We start from the raw sequence: 25,636 nt of genomic DNA on the forward strand, positions 1-25,636 counted from the left end.
TCTTGAGCATTTAGCATCAGCAATGAGGTTTTTTTTTTTTTTTTAAATGCAATTTCCCAGCTTGAGATCAATAAAGCATTTATATTCTATTCTGTTCAATTCTATAATTGATTTCATGTCCTTTAATGGTGACATAATATAATAAGATTGGGGTATTTGTGTATTTAACATATGAACAAAAGTCAAGCTACAGTGAAAATATACATAGTTGAGGAGATAATTTTCATTTTGTCCTGAAACCATGAGGGGGCGCCTTGTTCTCCTAATGTTTCTGTTTTAATAATGTAGTAGGACAGGGGATCCACTGATTTTCAAGATTTCAGTGAGAGATCACTCCAAAAAAATGACCGTTTTCCAGTCTAAAGCTTCCGGCTTTGCTTCAAAAACACCATCAATTTTATATTTTGCCCCAAACTAGTAAACTGTTCACACATAAATATTGTCATTGGGGGAAAAAACTGTTGTGCAGACGTTCACAGAGAAATATAAGGTCCTGCATAACAGCCATTACTGCAGGTAGCAGCATTATACCTTACCTATGTTTCCCACATGTAACATTTATAGATCAGGCCTGCGTCTGTCTTTTCTAATTTAAATAATATTCACTTTAATTCATTTGGTCAACATTTATTATCTATAAATGTGCTCTGTTGTGGTAAATTCTTAGAGCTGATGAACTTGGAGACAACAAATGTCCGGGAGACTTACACTGAAACATTTACTGACATTCAATCGAGGAGAATTAGGATTAAGCAGAACAACTGAAACACAGCGTAGCGTTGTGTAGTGCCATCCCAACTCTGATGGTTCTCGTCTTGCTGAAGGAATACTTGTAACTTACAACTCATGCTGAACATATGACGTAGAATAACCAAATAGTTATTGTTATGTTATGCAGGTTTTACTCACCTGAGTCACGTTGCAGTCATACCAAGACACATTCAACACATTTCTTAGTCAGACAATCTGACCAACTGAGAGGCAGAGTTCACACTGTCATAATATTGGTGTGTGTGTGTGTGTGTGTGTGTGTGTGTGTGTGTGTGTGTGTGTGTGTGTGTGTGTGTGTGTGTGTGTGTGTGTGTGTGTGTGTGCGCGTGCGTGTGTGCGTGTGTGCGTGTGTGTGTGTGTGTGTGTGTGTGTGTGTTTATTTAATGCATGCATCTCCTGTTTCTGGGACACTGTGTGGGTATATTGTTTAGTCTAACTCCTGAAGAAGAAGAAGAAGAAGAAGAAGAAGAAGAGTTCCTTTATTAATGAAGGAGTCAGAGAGTTGAGCTGTTGCTCTGAATGAGACATGAATGTTGCTCTGAATGAGACATGAATGAGACATGTCCTGAATGTGAAGGCCTGCCAGGGCACAACTGTCTCACTCTACTACAGCAAGAGTGTGAAAAAAGGGTTTTCCATAACATGCTCTATAAATAAATTAACATTTGTTTTGACACTTATAATACCTCAATATTACAATAAATGAAGAGTTGATTTTATTTATTGTCATGCCTTAATTTGTCCTGTAGATGGCTTACAGGGACAAAAACAACAGAGAAAATGTAAAACACACACACACACACACGCACACACGCATACACACACACAGACACACGCACACAAACGCACACAGACAAACAAACACGCACACACGCACACAGACTCACGCACACAAACGCACACACACACACACACACACGCACACACAAACGCACACAGACTCACGCACACATACGCACACACACACACACACACACACAAACGCACACGGACACACAAACGCACACAGGGTATGGAATAAAAAAAAGTGGTGTACTACAGCGTGACAGACAGCCATAGGAAAACGAACACCTTATCTTATCTCTGATTTATGCAAATCTCTCAAGGCTCAGCATGCCTCCGTCGGCGGGAGGAGGAAAGGGGACGAAATCAGGGAGAAGGGGGAGGCGCCGTGGAGTCAGAACCGTGTCAAAGTTACTGTAAGTTGAAACATTAACGGGAGTGTGAAGTTAACTTCTGCTGACAAACGGGACACGCGGAGAAAGCGACGAGAAGTGAGGGTAAGTTGTCGGTTCGCCTCTGCGGTGTGATTTACGAGGACGGAGCTGTTACCTACCGGTTAGCAGTGGAAATGTCCCGTTGGAAACTTTTCATCTGAGTCAGGTAGATGTAACACATTCGGTGTGACTTCTACCGCAGAGGGACGTTTATAGCCTATAAAGTAAGATCACTTAAAGCGGCGCTGCGTCTCTTCCTGCTGTGTCCAGCTGTATTTATTGAGGCTGATAATGAGTAGACTTTAGTATAATACCTGATACTGTGGTAGGCGACTCGTTTTATTATTTTTTATTATTATATTTATTGATTTGAACTCCTGATTATCAGATTTGACGATTCCAACATAGCCTACAATTAAACCTTTCCAATTTGTCATATAAATCAAATGTTAACAATGGTACATATGTCAAGGAAATATTAAAATAGAATATCAGTTATTGCTAAATAGGCTTTAGTTTGTAAATGTAATTAAAATAAATACAAGTTTGAACTATAAGGATCATTTTAATTATAGTTTAATCTGCCTGTTTTTTTTTATTAATCAAGTAAACGTGTACAAAATGATTAAGCTAGATTATTTCGATTTGATGAAGTGTTTCAATCATTAAAATGTATGGTATGAAGGTATGAATAGTTAACTCAGTTAAGTTAGTTTCAGAATAGATAAGGTTCTGTGAGACATGTAGAATAAGATATTTTTTCTAGCGCAAAAGGGAAAACTGGATGTTGATTTTCTGTCATATAAACATGTATTCCTAATTAAATATCATTTCCCTTCAGTCAGTCGATGAATATCGCCCTGAAGCTGTGATACACGTTGTCTATGCTGCTGAAAGGAGGCCCAGATGCTTCAGGATGGATCAGGCACTTTCCAGCCAGAGCTCAGCGCCGGACCTGCTCGAACCAGACAGCGAGGAGCTCCAACTCAGAGTGGACTTCTTCAGGAAACTGGGTTACTCCTCATCAGAGGCAAAGGCTGCTCTGAGGAAACTGGGCCTGAGCACAGACACTAACTCGGTGCTGGGAGAGCTGGTTCTGAGCAGGACTGATGCTGCACCCTGCCTGTCCGGTTCTGAAAGTTATGAGAGGAGCACAGAACAAAAGGATCCGTTGCTTCCTCCCAGCTGGACTCTTGGACCCTGCAGAATCATACCACAACTGGGGGACCGGAAGAATACAGACACAGAATTGAGGTCTATTGTTATTGATGGGAGCAATGTTGCCATGAGGTAATCTTGAATCTTCAAGTCCTTTTTTTATCTCTTTCATGGGATCATAGATGATTAACTTCTCGTAGTTTCCATAGCCATGTTTTGCTCCAGTACACAAATTCAATTACATTTTATTTATAGTGTCAAATCATAACATAACTTCTTTCAGGACACTATGCAGTCAGGTCCAGGTCACTCTTTACAGAGACCCAACATTCCCCCCATGAACAAGCATAAAAAAGTGACAACCAAAAGCAGGTGTTGTCTACCTTAAGGAAAAAGATAAAAGTAAAGTGCCTGTGAAATTACGTGTCCAAACTGCAATTACTCATTGTCGTGTTGTCATTCAACTCTGACCTTGAAACATCCATCGTCGAGTCACTTTAAAAAGGGGGGCGTTCACCACCCTTGCCTGTGCATGTTTTAGTAAAGGCTACTGCTACAATATGCAAATCCTAGGCACACACCTCAAAATCTGTGTAAAAGTGTAAAACAGGATGACTAATAGCCTGAGGTAACATCCAAAGGTGTGTGGTGTTTACACAGATAAACTGTACTTCTCCCTTTCATTTTTATCCTTTTCCCTGCTCCTTTTTACAGCCATGGCAACAAGGAAGTGTTCTCATGTAGAGGCATCCAGCTTGCAGTGAACTTTTTTCTGGACAGAGGTCATAATACCATCACTGTGTTTGTTCCCACTTGGCGCAAAGAGCAGCCCAGACCTGATTCCCCCATAACAGGTGAGCATACAAGAAGTGTATGATCAAGTGGACGGATGGTACTCATCAAGCAGAGTATTCATTTAGCCTCACATACAGTCAAAGCGGAAACAATCTCATTGGCTAAACAATAACCAAGTAAAAGATAACCTATTTTATAATCCTTCTTGACAACCTTGCAGGCTAACTAGCTTAACTTGTAAGTTAACAGCCTCAACCCTGGGAATACAAAAGATAGGGTTGTAAATCAAAAATCACTTTGCTGATTCGACTTATTTCGTGCGGTTCAGTACAAAAGATTTGTAGTCACTGATTTACGCGTAGCGGACAGACCGCCGTTCAAATGCACTTTTTGCTATTCCGAACTGTTTACTGCTCATAAGGTAAGTAGCTCAACAGCCTATTATCTTACTAACTAGTATGAAAAAGTCGTTGTGCCTTTTGCAGTCTTTAAATAAGCTTTTAATAAGTGGCATACTTTGCAGTACGGCTGAGTTGACAAAGGCACTCTCAGGCTCCATTGCTGAAAGCAGCTGATTTACACAGTGACAATGGTGATTCAGTATGGAGACGATAAAGATGAAACCAAAAGAATCAATGTCTCTGCAGCTTCCTAGCAGACAACACCTTACAAAAGAGTGAAATCCCCTTCGACTGGACTGGATGCCAACATCGCTAACATTGCACTAGTCATTTATGTTTCTGCTTACGTCAGATGCACTTGACGCAGATATTAATATTTTGAAGTGTGTGCCAGTCACTGCCATCAACTCCAAGCCATTATAGAAGCAGTCCAGTCTAACGTGATTTTCACTGATAACAGAAATACTCCATGGTGAGAACCGCTAACCGTCGGTTAGCGTAGCTTAGTACAAAGACTGGAAACAGAACAAAACTACTAATGGGCAAAAAAAACAAAGTGCAATAACATCAATTAGCCATTTTACAAGGGTTTTCTCCTTTCTGTATTTCTTGGCTAACTTCATGTAAATAGTTCACTACATAAACGTATATTAATTGTCATTTCCACTTTGTTTTTGTTTTTGTTATATGAAACAAACAAGATTTAAAGTGTTAAATAGTGAGCTTTAGCTGTGTGCTAAGTGCATTTTCCAAAATACTGAACTCTTCATTTATTTAGCCAGGAATCAGTGCTTCTTTTGCTTTGTCCCTGAAGACATTGTTTCCTTTATAGAGCTTTTCTACCACTTAAATCTCCTCTGAAACTGTAGCTGAAGGTATGCATATTCCTTTATATGTGGTTCAGTCCCACAGTAGCCATGAGATTCTGTTGCAATGTTGTCCGAGGCAGAACTACTGAACTCATGCCAAAGCCATGGTTCAACCGTTAAGATTGTGAAACAGCGGTTTACCCAATTGGCTACCAAGTAACTTTTCTGTATATAGCCAGAATTATTTTCTGTAATAGTTTGCCTTTGGGTGCTGTGTGATCATCTCTGAGACAGACATGTTGAGTCACTAACGTTTTTGGGTGTGTTTGAACAATTCAGATTAACATCATAGCTACACTACACCATCTCTTTGTGTAGAGAAGCTGCCCTTCATTCAGTCTTAAAGGTGGAGTCTGCGATTCTGGAGAAAGATTGTTAATATTTGAACTCGAAACCAAAACAAATACAGCTCTCCAGTTAGTACTCCTCTCCTACCGTCCCTCTCACTCCCACTGCCTTTCTCTTTATAAATACATGATCTTTCCCTTGTCCTGTACACAAACAGAATAGTGTTATGTGGCTCATTCTCAGAGTCATTTTTTCAAGCTGTGCTTCCAACAACAACTATATAAAATAAAAAAAACTGATGCATCATCAGCTTGTGGCTCTCATGATTTAGAAACTGTACACTCTGGGTGGAGCAATCCAAAGGTTCTATTTTCAATCTGCAAACAAGGAAGTAAAAGTCAGCTGGGAAAAGCCCCATCAGGAAGTAAAGTTGTGTTTTTTCTTCCACACCTATTATACTTGTAGAGTATAGTTAACTGTTGACAGTTAAGAGGTCAAGTGAAGACAGTTAACCTAAAGAGGCACTTAGTTAGAAAAACGCCTTTAAGTGTTTGCGTGTGTATTGTCTGCAAGTCAGTGGCGCAGCCATACACACATCCAGCTTTCATGTACCCTGGCCTCTTTTCATGGTTCATTTCATATCTAATTTGCATAAAAAGCACCTGTACAGTGTGTGTACTGGGATTTTTATTCATATTGCTGGTAGAGTAATATGATATGACGCATATATTAGAGATGTCTGTACAGGTGATGTCTAATTTCTTGTTTTCTATAATTGATTTCTGGGGATTTTGTAAATTGTTTGGTGTTTTTTGTATCTGATATGTGTGATTGTGGATCATGACAATTGTTTGTCATGTTACATAACAAAGCTTTTCACTTTATACACAACTTTCGACTAAAAGGGTAATACAAGTACCTCCTCTTCACTATCTCTCCACAGCCATCTGACTCATGATTGTTTGCACTTTCAGATCAACACATCCTGATTGAGCTTGAAAAACAGAAAATAGTGGTCTTCACTCCATCGCGTCGTGTTGGTGGTAAGAGAGTGGTTTGCTACGACGACCGCTTTATCGTCAAGCTGGCTTATGAGTCTGATGGAGTAGTCGTATCCAATGACACCTACCGTGACCTCCAAGGAGAAAGACCTGAGTGGAAGAAATGCATTGAGGAGAGGCTCCTCATGTTCTCCTTTGTGAATGACAAGTAAGCAATTAGACAGTTTTTTTTTGCCTGTGCATGTGAGGTTTCACATTTGAATGCTGTATAATGATTCTAGAGGACATATTGCGTCTTCAGAGTGTAATCAGGGAGACATAATTATGCAGCACCCAGCTGATTTGTCAGGTAAATTAAAAAATCTGTTTAATTTCTGTGGTGGTTTTTTTGTGCAGGTTCATGCCCCCAGATGATCCTCTGGGTCGCCATGGTCCCAGTCTTGACAACTTCCTTCGGAAAAAGCCTCTGCCTACGGAACAAAAGAGACAGCTCTGTCCATATGGTGAGATATTATTAGCACAAAGCTTTATTCCTTTAGAGGTTTTGGACAAGGATGTAAGCTTGTTCCAAATGAGATTACCTATAACCTTTGTGTGTCCATATTTGTTTTCCTCAGACAAAAAGTGCACTTATGGCATCAAATGCAAGTTCTACCATCCAGAGAGGTCAAACCAGTCTTACCTGTCCTTAGCTGATGAATTGAGAGAGAAAGCCCAGATTTCTACTGTAAGAGAAGAGAGAAATACCAGGTTATCACCTAGACAGCTTCAGACTGAACCTGAGCCTGCTCACAATGCATTTCTTCATTCCAAAGACTCTAAGGCCGAGCAGATAAGAGACCAGAAAAGTTCCTCACACCCTGGTCGGCTCTGTGAAAATACACTTCTATACAGGGAGGATCCTAGAAAAAGTCCAAGTCAGATGCCTTGTCCTGTAACAGGAAGCCAGTGTAACAAAGATTGGCCTGGGCTGCACTCCATGCCCAATCATTACTATGCCAACATATCCCACGAGTACCTGGATTCTGGCTTTGGCTCTTATGAGAATCAGTACTCTGACTTTTCACATTGCCTCAGCAACTCCCACAGGCTCAAACCTCAGCAGCAAAGTGCCCTCGCTGGACCCAGACTTGCCCCAGTGCATTTAGAGAAAAGTACCACCAGCCAGTCTTGCAGGTGTTGTTCCCATGCAATGCCCTCAACAACCCACCAGCATCATCATGGAAACACGGACTCCAAGGGTCAATCCAAATACGACAGCTACCCTCCTCACATGTTCCCACCTGGTGTGCCACAGCAAAACAGCCTTTCCAGCCATCTCCATTACACTGGAGCCCCACATCATCAGCATAACTACTGGTCAGATCCCTTCCAGGGGCTGCCCCAAGCCAGGACATGTAGTGTCTCCTCTTCAGTCCATTCCTCACCCTCCCAAAACTGTTCTTATAAAGGCCATCAGTACCACTCCTGGGGCCAACAACAGTCATCCTCTGCTGCGTTCAACCCTCAAAGGGTAGAACTCCGCAAGAAACTGCAAGCCATCTTCAACCCGCATCAGGTGGATACCGTCATGGAAATGTTTCCACATGTGATGAATGCGGAGAAACTGGCTGCTGAGATCCTCAACCTGAAGGCTCAGAGAGGGATGTTCTGATAGTTCTCCTAATGGTTTTGTTCCCTTTGCAACTTCAGTCACATGATACTCGTGTCAACCTCTATTGTAGCAAAAAAAGGAATCTCTTGCGAAGCTTTTATAGTGTCTGTAGTTGAGTAATTTGAAATTTTTTCATACTGTGTAATGTGCCATTACAGAAGTGCAATTTACCTTCTTATTTATGAAGAGTTAATACAATCTGTTATATGCATTTGTATGACATTGTAGTCAAATTTGATCTTGTCACCCAAAGTTTTGGATGAAAAGTACCTCTAGACCAAAAGTAGTTATGGCTTAGTTTCTAGAGTTTTGACTGTTGATGCATATTATGTCAAATGTAATATATTTTAATCTTTTTCCTACAATAAGTTCTCATGCAATAAGAAATTGATATGTATATGGTATTACTTATTTCTTTTACAGCTTGCAACATGATCTTTGTAAGGTGTAGCTACAATATACTGTACATTTCAATATGTTGTGGCCTGCAGTTGGTGTCAATCCAGTAATCCAGTCAATCCAAGGAAACTAGGAGGAAGACGTTGGCGCTAGGGAATGGAATTTGCTGACGTGTCATCACCCTTTCCTGTAAATCGGCGTCAGTTTAATGAAATGTTCTCAGAAGTAATGTTGTAATGCTACATGTGTATTTGGGTCACTGTGCGCTTGAAAAATGACAGTAAAATATGGAATTTAGTTCTCATGAACATGCAGATTTATGTTCTCTTAGAAAATCACTGAAAGATGATGATGATGAAAGAAAAGTAGGCATGTCTATGAAAAGCCATTTATTAAAAATAAAAAAGAAACGTGTCAGATATGATGTGTGTTAACTGCTGTACCAGTCTTTTGAGCCTTGCTAATGCACCTTTAAATGTGTCTACAAAGTTTATCAGGAACATAGTATTGACACTCAATCATTCTTGCATCATAACACATTGCCTAATATTCCTGCCCAACTTCTTTCCAAATTTCACAAGTGCGACTCACAGACCTTTCTACAACAACCATTTTAATGAGAAATTGGGTAGAGCCCAAGGGTTTTTACAAACTAAGAAATGTTCTACTCTGCAGCTCATGTTGCAAGCTTGAACAAATCAGAAACTCATTCGTTTCCACTGTCTGAGGGGAAAGGTCAGAATCTGTGTGTGTGTGTGTGTGTGTGTGTGTGTGTGTGTGTGTGTGTGTGTGTGTGTGTGTGTGTGTGTGTGTGTGCGTGTGTGTGACATATGTCAGTTGCACAAAGTTTACGGCTATTCTGGAGTTATCTGTAAAGACAAATAGTTTAGCAACTCATTGATGAGTTGCTGTGAATTTTGGTAAACACATTCATGGTCCCCAGAAAGCAAATTGTAATCACTTCAATCCACTGAATACATTGGTTTATGACCAAATACCTGGAACACTAATGACATTCCTATGAATCTGCTGTTCGTATTGTTTCCTGGTTAGCAAATGTAAGAACAACAATGTTAGTATGCAAATACACTTACATGGTAAACATACAAACGTATACTTATACATACATAAACATTCAAGTATCATTGTTAGCATATTTGAGCTCAGCTTGGGGCGAGAGAAACAGGTTTTTAAGACATCTGGTTGTCATTTGTGAAGTTGTTTTTGAAGCCCATCCTGACCTTGTGCTTAAAATTCAGCATTTCTTAGGTAGTCCGAGTCTGTCTGTCTAAACTCATACGATGGAACTATTTGATGTAATAGTATTTTTATTGTGAACAACAGACAAGACAATACACATTTTATATGTATATACTTTGCTACAAAGATTCATCTTACTTTTTATAAATTAAATCCATGGATGTTACTACTGTTCTGTATTCTGTTGGTTCTGTTTTCATGCATCTAGATGGGCAGCTCAATATCAGCAATCAGTACTTCTGTCATTCCCAGGCCATCAGTAGTTTGTGGAATGGTACAAAGGCACCATAGCCAGGCTTGCTGTGAAGGGCAGAAACAGACATAACAGAACATTAATGATGGCCATGTTTAAAGTTAATTTAAAATCAAATATTTGAGATGAGGAAAAACCCCAAAAAATAACAAGAGAGAGCGAAAGAAAAGAAGAAAAAATGAAAAGACACATAGGAGTGGTTTTAAAGATGTTCGCCCATTTATAGGATACAATAGTTATGTGCTTATTGTATTTCACTACCGGGTTTATAAAGAAAAGACTACATTTGAGCCAACAACAATGAGTCAAATTTGTCATGCAGGCAAATGAATCACCTCACATTCCAAGTTCACACCTCATCTCTTAAAAGCTGTAATTTGAGATCGAAAAGTTTGCCACAGCCTGAGATTTGCATATTTAGCTCAGCAGCTAAGTGCACATGATTTGCTCAAGTGTGTCTGGAGGCATTGGTTGGTTGTTACATACTTAAGGACCGCAATGTGATGCCTTCACTCAGAGAAGCACTTTAATGTATTTGTATGTATGTCAGGCATTGGGAGTCATAGTTTAATTACAGATAATCCATAACAAGTTCCTGTGAATGTACTGTATAAATCTGTGATGTGATATCTGAATGACGCAGTGGTGGACACAATAAATCAGTGCAACACTGAATGTCAGGTTACAAACCCTGAGATGCATTAAGCTACATGTTGCTAGTGTTTACACAGTAGAAAAAGGAGATCAGTTACCATTCAAAGTAACTGAGTCCCTTGTGGCTGCCATCATGTAATTCATGATCAGGCGTCTGCAGCTCCACCCCAAGGTGGAGATCTGCCTCCCCCTGCAGGTGGCCCAGGAAACGAATCGTTCCTGTGCTGATCCGTCCAGTAGGCAGCATGATCCTGACACGGTGACCCAGCTCCAGGTCCATAGGGGAGTGGGGTACAAAAACCCTGTGAGGCCCTTTGGACATCCTCCATGACCTCACACTGGCGGAAGGACGGTTCAATCAGTGATAGAACAAAGATAGAGATGTTCAATCAGTGGTGTAAAGATGCTTAGTACATTTACTCGAGTACTACTTACATACTAATTATTATAGATTAAGCTACACATCGGTAAGTCATTGAAATTAGCCCCATCAATATCAGCTCAACACTAAAATCATATGTATGTTAATCTATCAAATTCTAGATTGTGATCCAATAATATAAATATATAATTGTATTGTCTACATAGATATAAGAATAGTCATTCAAGGCTGCACCTAGTGGCAGAAGATGACGAGGAGGAAGGTCTTGAGCTCTGTGCTGATGCTGAGGAGGACTGGCAGCCTGACAAACTGCTGGCTCTGGATGACACCTCATGCCCTTTGTGCTGGTACATCATTCTTGAAAGACTACCTGTTCATTACAGAACAGCAGTTGACATCAAAAGCATGCATGTATAAAAAACATGTGATTGAACTCAGTGTGTCATAGCAATTTACTTGAACACTCCTCAAATGCTTCTCCATTGTCCACTCCTGACTCTTCCCGCTCATCATAACTGCCCACTGTAACCAACACTCCGGTCTGTGAAGCCAGCTATGGAAATGGAGACAAATTATCATTACTGAAGTCCTGTGGTGGAAAGTAATTAAGTCCATTTGCTCAAGTGCTGTACATGAAGTAGCAGTGTGGATTAAGTGGCATCTAGCAGTGATGTTGAAGATTACAAACACCCCTCACCTCACCCCTCCCTTTCCAATCATGTAGTAGAACCTACAGGGATCTTCAGGTAATGTAAAAACAAGAAAGGCGCTCTCTATGTTTGGTTTGTCCATTTTGGGCAACTGTAAAAACATGGCAGTGCTAGACAGCCAGCCAACGAAAAAAACATAATTATTAGTTTCATAATTATTAGTGTCACTAATGAAGACATGGTTCTAAATATTATGTTCAATTTCTGCCAATATATCCCACTAAATACCCACTGATCCTTTAAGTGTAAGTACAAAGTACAAAATTATAAATGTTTCCACTTTTCACTTCATTACATTTACAGTATATTAGAGCTATAGTAGATGCTTCTCACCCTAAGATTTCAAAACATATTCTCAGTTTATAATATATGATATAAACTATCAAAATGCGAAGTACTTTAAATTACTGCTACTACTACTACTACTACTATAATGTCTACATGGAAAGCGGTGGGTGAGGTAAGGGGTATGGTTTCAATCTGCAACCTCATGCTAGATGGCACTAAATCCTATGCTCTGCTCCTTTATGTGACATTCTGGAGCATGTTTATACTGTGGTATTTCTACTTTAACTTGTGTAAATTATTTGAATATTTCTCCCAACACTGCTGTACTCGCACAACTCGCACACACATTCACGAGTACCTGAATACAGAGCTCTTCCTGTTTTCTTTGCAGCTCTGCAAACCTTCTTTCCCATGATACTCTCTCACAGGCAACCCTGGTCTTGAGTGACAGTATCTCTTTCTCTGTTGTGGTAAGTCGTTTATGAAGGGCAGTTGTTCGGTCAGGGCTGCCGGGTATGGCTGCAATCCCTTTATTTTCAGAACCTGTCAAATGAGGTCATCATATATCTTCTAACACATGTGCTGAGGATATTTCAGATAGATTTACAGTAGGATGAAGATAGACAATACTGTTGGTTTACATTTAACCCTCAATTAGCTTTATTCCAGTGCACATTAAGGCTTATGGATCTATAATGCACTAGCATGTCTGAATATATTTAGGAAAGCTACATTAATTATTTTCAAGTAAATATTTTGTACAGCAGGTTTTTTAGTTGATTTTATGAGACTTACCCACAAAATGTTTCAGCTGTCGGCTTGTGTCCTGTGTAATGTGCCGCTCCCTTGGCAAGAACTTGATTGCATTGTATGGGCATATCTGAAATGTAATAAACATGGTTTATAGTCATAAAAATCAAACCTTATCAAAACTTGTTATTGACGAGACAGATGTCAATACAAATGACACATTACACAGAGGAAGCACTCACCCAAAGGAATCTGCAGGTGCACAGTATCCCCTTGAATGTCCATGTAAACGCAGTCCACATGATATATGCCGTCATGTTGAAGCATGTTCACCTCACATTGTGTTATTCTGACTTTCTGGGGAAAGAATTGCCGTAATGTGATTGAATTATTACGGCTCATAACGGGATGAAGTAATTCAGCTGAAATTATATCGAGCTCAACCTCACTGAATAACTGAACTGTATATCTAATAATTCCAAAGGATCGGGTGCATCATCACAAAAACAAAACCTTTTTTTTAAATACATTAGCAATTCCTCAACTCAGGGATGTGCCCTATCCTATCTCAAAGCTCTTATCTTATCAACAACAAACTGTTACTGTTAATTTGATTCCTCGGTAGCCACTCATCCTGTAATGCCTGTGTCTTTTATTAGAATATAAAAGTACTACTAGATAAATATGCTATCATGGACAAAAAAAGACCTCATTCAATTTTCAAATTCCAAATGAATCATCTTTGCAGTCAATATATACACATTAATACATGGTCCATACAGTTTGAGTAGACTGTCAATCATTATATTTTGGTGTTAATGTTGTTTCCCGTCTTCATTGTCATTGACATACGGACAGTGCTGCTGCTATTTTTGAAAGTTATTTCAAATTTAGTACAGGGTCTAGGCCATCTTTTCAACCAAATGCAATTAGGAAACATCTTCTGTAATACCAAAAATTCAAAATTTCAAAATAAAAGCCATCCCAGACTGAGATAAGATAGGATTTTTAGACTTTGGAAGTTTCCGTAACCAGGCCCCAGGTGTAGGCTGCTATAAAGAAAGTATGCCATCTGTAGTTGGATGCTGCCGTGCTATGACGTACACAAACAAACACACATAAAAACATCCATGGAAGCTTACTATTGGGGAATGTACAGACAGAGCTGGACACTGACCTTTGCCAGAAGCTCAACTGTTGGATGGGAGGAAAAAAATCCCATGTGGAGTCATAAGGAAATGAAAGTTCTCATTTCTGCTGAATGGGTGACTGTCCTAGTCCATGGTGAATGCTAATGTAGTGCACCGAGCTCACTGACCTGTTGCTATGCACCAAGTCTGTGTGAATAGTGCTGCTGACGACTGCCGGGCAGGTAAATCTGGTCTAATCCTATTAGCCATGCAGTTACACAGGCCAGTTACATCAAGGCTGCTTAATTTGGGATACTGAGCCTTATCTATAAACAATGTGAATAAGCCTTCACATGCAGTGCATCTGTTGCTTCTGTTAGTGGAAGGAGGATTCAGTGTCAGTATCCACCTGCTACGCCTGTATTTTGAATCAGTTGTTTGCTGACAAGATAATAAACAAATGTTAAGCCAGAAATTTGATCTTGACCTTTTTAACTTAAATGGAATTAAATTCCCATGTTGTGACAATATCACATTAATGTTTTCTTTTTCCTTATTGCAGCTCTTTCTTTCTGTTTTTTTACACTGAGTAAAACACTAAAACCTAAAGGACTTCTCAGTAGACTCTGTTTTCCTTGGTGACCTCTCATGTAGGTATGTGGACATAGTTAAACATAAAGAACAAAATATAACAGATATAAAGCAGATGACAGCAAGTGTCGCTGTCAATAGTGGGCAAATAAAATATAATTCAAAAAAGAAAAGAAATAAACAAATATCAAATTGAGTCAATGTACAATAGCTATTATTATTTTAGGAAAACTTAGCAAGATTGATTAACTCCTAAATCTTCTTAAAGTTTAATATTTGCACAGTTTATACAAACTAAATATTCAAAATATTGGATAAAAAGCTCACAAATCATCACCATCATATAGTTGCAAAGTACAGCCTTTGACCTTTGATAATTGTGTCCACCTTGCAAACTCATGTCCCTGTTAAATAAATAAACTAAAACAACATCTTTATCAAATTCTATTTAAATGTCCTAATTTTGCTACTGCATGAATAAAAAGGCTGCCATTTGCTCTGTCTTCATCCGATGCGTATGTTATCGCTCTCAAAACAGAACTGAGAGTTGGACATTTAACCTGTTTCATTTTTTTTCTAATGTGCTGGAACGTGAACCCAAAAAATGGGTCACTGTTCTACTACAGACGGCCTGCACACTGAAGAGTCAGTGTTGCCTAATTTTGCATTGTGGACACTATGCCCTTTGTTCAGTTACAAAGTTTCCAGGCCATGCAAATATTTCATTTGTTGTGATATATTCCTCATGATGTGATTTTGTTGTGGTTTCCTAAAAGAGGAAGCTCTGAGGAACTGAACCAATGGCACTGGGTTAAAAATGTTTGCCAAACCCTTTGCGTGTGATATCGCACAGAAGGTCTGTAAATATAGTTCAGTAAAATGTGAGAGGTGAGCCTGTAACCAAGTATTTATCACATATCAATTGAAGTGTATATGGTTTTTCTCTGTTAGGTGCTAGATGTTTATTCAGCCTAAACCAACACGCATCATATATCTCACTGTTGTCCGGTGTGAAAACGGGGGAGCATTTCTTCCTAGATGATTACCCTGTTATCTATAGTACAAGAGTCTTTGGTTTCAAAGTAAAGCTAAGTCATTCAAGTGATATATGGTTGCATTCAGACTGGTTAATTGTGCTTGTAAAATATTTGTATAATAGGGGCATACATTTTTGCTCTTACGCAGTGGTCAGCTTCGGACCGGCCTTCATAGAGACAGAAAAGCACTGTCCTCAAACAAATGCATGCAAACAAAGTGCACATTCCCAGATTCAGACAATGAGCTACTCATTCATGGGCACTACTCATTTAACTATGAGGTTTACAGTTTGGCAGCTATCAGACAACAACTTCAATAGTGTGAATTTTGCAAATAGCTTCTTAAAACAATACTAATATGTCTTCATAGTCATTGAAAGAGTTATTGGTAAAATAAACAACTTTTTACCATAGACTGCATAAAGGAGTGGATGTATCCACCACGACATCACCCATTGGTTTGTGGACTTTCATTTTGAAGCCTTGAGTTTGGCATTTTGACTGTCACCATCTTGGTTTTTTTTTGGAGCCAGAAGTGACCGTATTTGTACGAAACGGTGGAGATGGGTTACTAGCTCACACTGTTGCTTGCTAGATAGCATGGTTGGCAACGTGCAACCATGGATTTTTTAGGCGAACAAAATGTTAAACTTCATTTTAATGAACTGAAAACATGCTGTGAAAGGGTCAAAGTTTTGAAACATGGACATCCACCAAAAACTTGCAGCTATGTGATGTACACAGTGCTATAGATGGGCATTGCTATGCTTCTATACTGACTGACAGGTCGCCATGCTATCAACCATGCTATGTGTATCATAAAATTATCGTGAACAGCTCCTATTCTGCCTTTAGAGAACTCCATAAATTAGAATAGGAGAATACAAATACAATACAAAAGTCAGACTTGATTTTACCACCTAGAGAATTTTTCTTCTCAAACTCCTGTGTATCTTTAGCTTTAACAATGAGCCAAACACGGCAGACAACATTTCATGTGTTTCATGAAGCTGTGATGAAAAAAGGTAGGACTTCTGTCACCTGAATTGTGCAAGTGGCTTTTGTGTCGTGCCCAAGAATTCTACGTTCTTTAGGCCACAAAGAGGTAATTGTAGTCTGTGGGGGCTTTATGGCTGGCAGAGAGAGAGGGTCTGATTTCACATTGTGTTGAATAGAAACCAGGTTCCCTATACGATCACCCCATAGGGCACTGAAATCTCACCTGTACTCTAATAGACTCACAAAGGCTTAATCCACTGAGTTATTTTAGTAAATCTTTAAATACCGGGTACACAGTTTAAGTTCACCTTCCCCAAAGCAACCCAACGATGTTATGTATTGTAATGTAATATCTTCTTTTATGTGAAATTGGAGCCCTGTAAAGTGGTATTAAAAGAGGTTTTTATATCGCAAAGTAATAATTAAAAGTATTTATTTATCTGTTGTACGATTTTAAGTATTTATTTCAATCCCTCTGTGGTTGACCAGATTCCAGGTCCTCATCAAAACCTATTACCAGTCACATTGGGATATTTATGACACAGGTGACCTGTGCTTTTATAATGTCATTATGAAAATACCTAAATTACCTTACCTGATCATTAACACATCAATTATGCGGCATCTTTAGACCCACCCAGCAACCGCAGGCCTTAAGTCTCCTCCTCTCACACTAGTAGCTGTGCAGGTGAGGGTTTCCAGTTATTGTCTTGCCACTTCAGCACTGTCGGCAGGAAGTGAAGGGGGGAGGCGACAGAGAAAGGGAACACCAGAGAGAGAGAGAGACCTCATTCACTTCAATCGCAGCTGACAAAAAAAGCGTACAGTGCACCACAGGTGAGTGGACTGATTTTTGATGATGAATTTTGTGAGCATGATTTCATTTCAGCTAAATAGAGCTTTAATAGAGCTTTAATGTTTGTGAGCACAGGGAATCACAGCGTGATGCAGGTCAACAACAGTGGTGCTATTGTAGCCAGTGAATGATACAACAGGAGAAAGTCTTGGTTTCTGTTATGTTTTGACGTTTCTGTTGCAAAAGTAAATTTACATAGACATAATTAATGTGCCATATTATTAATAAGTCTATCACTAACAATTATTTTTGATGAATATAAGTAAATTGGTCTAATAAAATATAAATTGGTCAATTTGAATTTAGTTTTCAGTCACAAAAGCAATTAATTGAGTATTTTGGCTGATTACATAATTATTCAAAAACGTTGTAAATTCTTCTGCTTGTAGCATCTTCTCTTTTCTCTCAACATTTAGACATACATTTATATTCTTAAACAGTCTCTAATGAATAAAAAAATACTATTGAGGATTCCTTTTGATTTCATTCAACTTGTCCTTTAATTAAATCTTGAACTTTTTTCATCAGAGCAACAGGATGAAAATGTACATAGTGAGTTCATGACCAACAGGACGGTGTGATTAACAGCATGATAATTTAGCACCTGAATATACTTCTTGATGCACTGGATTTCAAAGTATCTATTCACTTTTTCCTATTAAACTATGCATTTTCACCTGGAAGTCAAAATGGCTACTGTTGTCTCTCAGTTTCCAGGGTGTAGAGCCCATAGGATGCCGTGTTGGGTTCCAAGGGAGAGGGCAAAAAACAAGTCGTGCTGCTTAGTGGTTCTCCCAATGGGACTGATGGAGGAACAAACACATTTTAATTGTGTTCACTGATAAACCACTGCAAACAGAGACAATACACAGAACTAATCTTAGCAGAAATGACTTCATGGGGGACGGGTGACTGTTGATGAAAATTAATTATCATGCTTAAAATGTTCTGGCCAAAGCTTTTGTTCTAGTTGCTACTAGTGTGATAAACTGTGTGTAAAAATGTGGAAGAAGTTAAAGTGCAGTTTTAAATCTCACATTTATCAGTTTTTTTTAAATTGTTGTGACTCAACTAAACAATTATGAGATCAGTTTCACTGGAACAATTAGAGTATTGTAAACAGAGGAGAGCACAGATTACTTAGCTCTCACTGATCAAAAGAACAGCCCAGGTGGGTTACAATGAATGAGCATGGCTATAATTCAGAGACCTATTAGCACAGGTAAACAGATTGAATTGTGCTCACATTGGCATCCATCATAAAGGTCTTTTGTCAGCACACAAATTAAATTCCTCATTGCTCAGTTTGTTCTGCAAACAGAGATTTCTCATTTGTGTCCGTGTAAAACTTTGTGGTCAGATAGCAGAACATCCCCCAGCTGTTTCATTCATGCTAATTGTATGTTTTACTTTCCCCTTTACCAGGATTTTGAAATATGACTTCATTTCAGGCTGGACAAAGAGCTCTCTCCGTTTCTGCCAATGTGATAATGGCCTCCACTACTTTCATGAAAGACACAGGTATAAGTGTATGTTTGCTTATTTGAAATCACTGTCAGTGGTCACATACGTACATGCTCACACTCAGAGGTACATCCTAGAATCGATGAATCTGTTCTTTTCACTAACCTTGTCTATAATGTCATGGCAATTGTATTTCCATAGCCCAAAATCACGTTTGTTTTGCCAATCTATATAGCATATGACACCTTTAGATTCTAAATTGAGACAAGGGAAAGTTTGCCCCCCCAAAAATACATTTTACAGGGAAGAAATCTCAGGAAGAGAGGAGGGATTCCTCTTACGACAGACAGATTTGCAATAGATGTTGTATACAGAATAGAGAAATTTAGCTACAAATATGGACAAATATGGACAATAGGAATGGCAATATTAGGTCTGTCAAAGCAAAAGAATATTTTTATAGTTGGGCCCTCTTACATGCAAGAGAGACTTGCATGTACTGCTGTGCAGGTCTTGCTTAAAGGCACTTTGAAAGACCTGGCTTTTGTGTAACTGAAACCGGAAATTTCACCCTGGTCGTGTTTTCTAGCCACAGATTAATTTATTATACTGTAAAGGGTAAACTTTGTGGCCTGTAGGCTGCATAATGTACTGGATGATAAAAACGTAAAAACAAGACACTCATAGACACACTGTCAAGAGGTAAATGCCATTGAAACCCTGGGACTCCACTGTCATTGTCCCAAAAGCAAAGATGTCATACTGTTCCATTTACCATATTGCCTTACATTTAGAGTCTGCTTGATCTATTTTTTTTGCCAGCATGTTACATTCACATCTGTCTCTAGCAAACACACACTTTTTCTCAAATTTTTACTTTTGGAAATGGATGCATTGATGTTGTTGATACAGGTATAATGTTAAACTACGTTCCCCATCTTAGTTTAGCCTGTTACCTTTGCTAATTAGCACTCAGGTCAAAGTACAGCTGAGGCTGATGGAGCTGTTGTTATTTTTGGGATATTTAATCATAAATCAAAGTTTGAGACAAATGATGAAGATGATGATGTGGGAGGCTTACCAAAATTAGTATTATTTGACATTTTATCACAACCGCAAATGTCAGCCTCTGGTGTTAGTAGCAGAAGACCCTCATGAAGACCACAACCCGAAATGCGTTGGTCTCACAATGTTCAGCGCAGTGTTCTGGTGTTGCTGGAATTTCAAACTCTTCACACATATTGAGTATTTGTATTGATAATCCTAAATGCATTTGATATTATGAAAAGACCAAAGTTAAGCAAAATAACTGCAGATAATTTCACATGTGGTTTCCATACACTGAAATCATTTTTTTCCTGTTATGTTTCCCAAAATGCCAGGCTGCACAGGAATCTTGCGCCTCTTCCTGTTAGGATTACTTCTGCCATCAGTATTAGTGTCAGGCCAAAGTTCTCCTTCTACTTCGATGTCCTCAACTATCCCAACTATTGCCTCCACATCAACCACAGCAACCCCCAGCACCAGTGAAGCCACAACCACCAGCACCGGCATCACCCAGCCCCCCACTACCATGACCTCTGGAGCTGCAGCAACCACCACAACCATCCTGCCTTCCACCTCTGGACCCACCACAACCTCAACCACCATCCAGCCCCTAACATCAAGCAGCAGCACATTGACCCCAACAACCCAGTCTGCCACCTCCACCGCCTTTGGAGGTACATTAATTACCATCACCACCCAGTCTCTCACAACCTCCGGAGGCTCAGCATCTACCACTGCTCCCCAGTCCCCCACAACCATAACCACCTCCGGAGGCATAGCAATCACCACCACCTCTGGAAGCATAGCAACCACTACTACCACTCAGTCCCCCACAAGCCATACTACCTCTGGAGGTACAGCAACCACAACTACCTCTGGAGGCATAGCAACCACTACACCCACCCACTCCCTCACAACCACCTCAGGAGGCATTGCAACCACTACTCCCACACAGTCCTCCACAACCACTTCTGGAGGCATAGCAACTACTACTCCTACCCAATCCCCTACAACCATGCCTGGAGGCACAACAACAGCTACTCCCGGCCAGTCCCCCACAACCCCTACCACCTCTGGAGTTACAGTAGGCACAACCTCCTCTGGAGGCATAGCAACCACTACTCCCACACAGCCCACTACAACCTCCTCTGGAGGCATAGCAACCACTACTCCCACACAGTCCACAACAACCTATTCTGGAGGCATAGCAACCACTATTCCTACCCAGTCCCCCACAACCAGCTCCGGAGGCCTAGAAACCACTACTCCCACCCAGTCCCCCACAACCACATCTGGAGGCACAGCAACCACTACTCCCACACAGTCCTCCACAACCACTTCTGGAGGCATAGCAACTACTACTCCTACCCAGTCCCCCACAACCACCTCCGGAGGCATAGTAACCACTCCTCCCACACAGTCCTCCACAACCCCTTCTGGAGGCATAGCAACTACTACTCCTACCCGGTCCTCCACAACCACCTCCGGAGGCATAGCAACCACTACTCCCACACAGTCCTCCACAACCCCTTCTGGAGGCATAGCAACTACTACTCCTACCCAGTCCCCCATTACCACCTCCAGAGGCATAGCAACCACTACTCCCACTGAGTCTCCCACAACCACCTCCGGAGGCATAGCAACCACTACTCCCACACAGCCCCCCACAACCACTTCTGGAGGCATAGCAACCACTACTCCTACCCAGTCCCCCACAACCACCTCCGGAGGCATAGCAACCACTACTTCCACCCAATCCACTACAACCATGCCTGGAGGCACAACAACCACTACTCCTAACCAGTCCCCCACAACCCTTACCACCTCCACCTCTGGAGGCATAGCAACCGTCACCACCTCTGCAGGCATGGCAATAACTACTCCTACACAGTCCCCCACAATCCCCACCACCTCTAGAGGCATAGCAACCACTACTCCCACCCAGTCCCCCACAGCCCCTACCACATCTGGGGGTACAGCAACCACCATCACCTCCAGTAGCATAGCAACCACTACTCATACCCAGTCCCCCACAACCCCTATCACCTCTGGGGGTACAGTAAGTACAACCATGTCGGGAGGCATAGCAATCACCACCAGCTCTGGAGGCATAGCAACCACCACTCACACCCAGCCACCCACAACCACCGGAGGCATACTAACCATCACTACCACTCAGTCAGCTGCAACCCTTACTACCCCTGGAAACACAGCAATCACCAGCACCACCCAGTCACCTGCAACCCCTACCACCTCCGGAGGCACCACCACTACCACCCATGGGGTTTCAGCAATCACCACACAGTCTGGCACCAGCACGACAACCACTGCCAATTCTGCATTTTCAACTTCTATCACCACTCATAATTCAATCAGTGCTACTAATTCAGGAACCACCTCTGCCTCCTCTACAGTTGGTTCAACAGCCATGACCCAGACCAGCACTGCCATGATGACCCAGTCCAATACCGCCACAGGTGGGAGCGGTCCATCCCCCATGACTTCAAAGTTTGTGGCCATGAGCTCAATGATGTCCGCTATTCTGTCAACAAACACCACTGGTAAGTTTTCTTTCACCAAATAATAAAATGTTAACTTCCAAGGCTTTATTTTCCCATGCGAAAAAAAAAGAAAACAATTTTGTTTTTATTTCTCTGTTTTTCCCTACTTTGATCCAATTTTTTTGCGGCAGGTGGCATGCCTGATATGAATGGAAATACTACTTCAATGAGCATGGCAAGTCCATCTTATCAGAGAGAAGTGCAATGTTGTATTTGCATGTTTTTCTTTAGCCTCTGGTTTCATCACGTGCCTTTCATCTCTCTCAAAAACAGATATACTGCCCGTCATTCACCTGTAACTACTCAGACTGCTATACAATGTACACCAGTCAGAATGCTACTTCATGTGCTGCTGGTTGCTATTGTCAGGTAGGGAGGCAAAGACACTGTCAAAACTTTTTAAACCATCCAGCAAAACTGTATGATGTACAATCCATAACAAATTACAATTAAATGTCATGAAATGCATCACAACCAGCAAAATATTTGAATGTGCTGTATTGTGTGGGCTGTATTAGTAATCCATGGAATATTCAAAAGATGGAGTAGTATCTTTAAGTAGCTATGAAGGGTAAAGGATAATAATCCGTTTTTCTATACTCTGTATATTCTGTTCATAATGTAATTAATTAGATATAGTAATAAATCTTGCTATATGGCCAATGACATTTGCAGAAAAAAGGCAAAAGCAATTAAAACATGTCTTCTGATGTGTCATCCTGCAATGTATCAGCTGATTAGACAGACGGACATGTTCTACACTGCTAGCTGCAGTGCCTCCTGTGCAGATAGTTGCATCAATGCCTCTCAGACCAACTGTTCTGTGAACTGCTGCAATTCTACTGGCTGCCTCAATGGCAGTTTTGCATCCATGATGATGATGACAACCACAGGTAAACAGACTTATCTTTACAATCCCTGTTACATGACTCTCATAATTGTTTTATTTATTTTATAAACTTCACACTGTCCATACAAATAATTATGTTCTATCTTAAGAGTCGTGACTGCATGTTTACAGGCATGCACTTTTAGTCATAGGTCTGCAATTTACTAATTTTCTACTCTTTTTCTTACATGTTCTCAGTAATCACAACAACAAAACTCAAACCAACCACTACAACAACCCCCAGTCCTAAAACAACAGCAGACAATGTAAGAATATAGTGTTGCATGTGTGCTGAATGTATATGTATGGACAGAAGGCTGGAGAGTTGTATCACTAAATTCAATGAATTCTGTCTCCTCTTGGGTACCTTGTCTCAGACAGTCAGACACAAATTGTCTTTGTGACTAACTGCTAACATTGCCACCTCTCAATGTGTAAACATTTTTTACATACATTTGGATACAATGTGGACCTTTTACCAATTCCTGGTGGTTATTAAAAAAGAATCCTGCCAATGATTAATATTTAAATTCAGTATGTTTCAATATAACACTTGCCAAACAGTCTAAGTCAGGTTTGTGTGAGACTAGTAGCCTATCATCTTTTCATCTGTGCTGTTTTTTTATCCAGAGAAACAAATGCCATACTGGTAAATGTACCGGTACAGATTGCTACAAAGAAATTAAAACGGCGGAATCATGCTCCTCCTCACAGCCACACTGTCAGGTGAGAACTGCTCTTGTAACATTAAATACATATCCTAAATATAAGATTGAAATGTTTAACCCTTTGGAGTTATTTTTGCTGGTTTTCTACGCATTACTTTTTTGTCTTTGTTTAGCACCTTTAAAATTATTCCTACCCCACATAATTTTTTCCATCATAAGACTGACTTAATTGTTGATTTAATAAAATAAAAAGCTGTCAGGAACCCAAAATACAAGAAAAACATATTTAGTGCTACAGTTCATGCTACGGTGAACAGTTTTATTTCTACTCTGCAGGAAAATGAAAGTGAAAAATCTATAATACATTCTATTAACATCAAGTAAATAGTTTCAAACCCCTTTTTGTTTTTGTGTATTCTTATTGAAAGTGTTTGTATGCCTGTAAATCACTGGAAAGATAAACAATTCATAGTTTATGTCTTTTAAAAAAATGTTATAGTCTAAATTAGATAATGTGTGAAAGCCCCACATCATCACATTCAACTTCAACTTCTCTCGTTCTGTATGTGAAAGCATAAATAGTTATCACATTTTATATGAAACATTCAGTGTTTCTCAACAACGAATAGACAGAGAACAACCATTTAAATATCAAATGTTCAGACTTTTAACCACATGTATGTCCTGCACCATTCTTTCTCACTCACTATTGCCATTACAGCTGAAAAAGGAGACCAAAGAATCCAGTTTTGAGTGGACAGCAGGTTGCACCACCAACTGTTCGGACAAAACCCCATGCAAGACCTCCACGAAACCTCCATGTCATCTTGAGTGCTGCAATGCCACTATGAGCTCTTGCCTTCGGATGAACGGTACACTGAATGTCCCCAATTTCGCCACAAGAGGTCCTGGTTTTCACATTGAGTTGATGGCTTCTTTACTGTGCTTGCTTGCCATCACTTTGCTGCTGTGAGTGACTGAGCAGGAGCTTGCTCAGTCTGCTGTGTGGGTCGTTAGGTAGTCAGAACTTTGTGTAACTCAGTCCTTTCCGAAAAAAAAGCTTAGCAGGGCAGCGGTTAATACTACTTAATGTACACCCATTTATCGCACTGATATTCATATGTGATTGTATATATGTATGGAAGTCTGTAAACCCTCAGTTACAATGTTGACTTTGTTTCTTCTTTTATGAAAATTCCCCAATCATATTTTTATTTCTGGTTCAAGACCAATGAAAGATGTCTTTGAACCGTATTTCTAAATGAGGAAAAAATATATCGGAAATCAAGAAAGATCTGCCAGAAGTAACTCAGTCTTCACATCACTTCACATTTAAGGTGCAAATCGCCTTTATAATTAACAAAAATGATATATTATTTGAATTTATTTAAGGATGGCCCCTTTTAATACAGCATCTCATTTTCAATATACATATACGGTAAATATATATATATATATATATATATATATATATATACCTATATATTAAAATAAACTTCTCAGTGAAGCTTTAAGAAATCATTTTAAATAGTTAAACACCTTGT

At 39.9% G+C, this 25,636-nt stretch overlaps 1 protein-coding gene across 1 annotated transcript; it reads left to right on the top strand.

The window, feature by feature from the left end:
- The first annotated feature begins 1,989 nt into the window (after positions 1 to 1,989).
- On the top strand, positions 1,990 to 8,746 carry zc3h12aa (zinc finger CCCH-type containing 12Aa). Its single transcript, XM_083918923.1, has 6 exons — positions 1,990 to 2,051; positions 2,830 to 3,278; positions 3,861 to 4,000; positions 6,474 to 6,708; positions 6,897 to 7,003; positions 7,118 to 8,746. Exons 2-6 carry the CDS (start codon positions 2,905 to 2,907, stop codon positions 8,152 to 8,154), a joined length of 1,893 nt encoding a protein of 630 aa, XP_083775049.1. The 5' UTR covers positions 1,990 to 2,051; positions 2,830 to 2,904; the 3' UTR covers positions 8,155 to 8,746.
- The last annotated feature ends 16,890 nt before the right edge of the window (positions 8,747 to 25,636 follow it).

Source organism: Echiichthys vipera (genome assembly GCF_963691815.1).
Source record: "Echiichthys vipera genome assembly, chromosome: 8".
Lineage (NCBI taxonomy): Eukaryota > Metazoa > Chordata > Actinopteri > Perciformes > Trachinidae > Echiichthys > Echiichthys vipera.

What these genes read in the sequence shown, in the direction of transcription:
- zc3h12aa (XM_083918923.1), top strand. Translation starts at nt 2,905, where the DNA reads ATGGATCAGGCACTTTCCAGCCAGAGCTCAGCGCCGGACCTGCTCGAA. An exon ending in ACCTGATTCCCCCATAACAG is followed by an intron (nt 4,001 to 6,473) that starts GTGAGCATACAA and finishes TTGCACTTTCAG; the next exon opens with ATCAACACATCCTGATTGAG. An exon ending in GAGACAGCTCTGTCCATATG is followed by an intron (nt 7,004 to 7,117) that starts GTGAGATATTAT and finishes TGTTTTCCTCAG; the next exon opens with ACAAAAAGTGCACTTATGGC.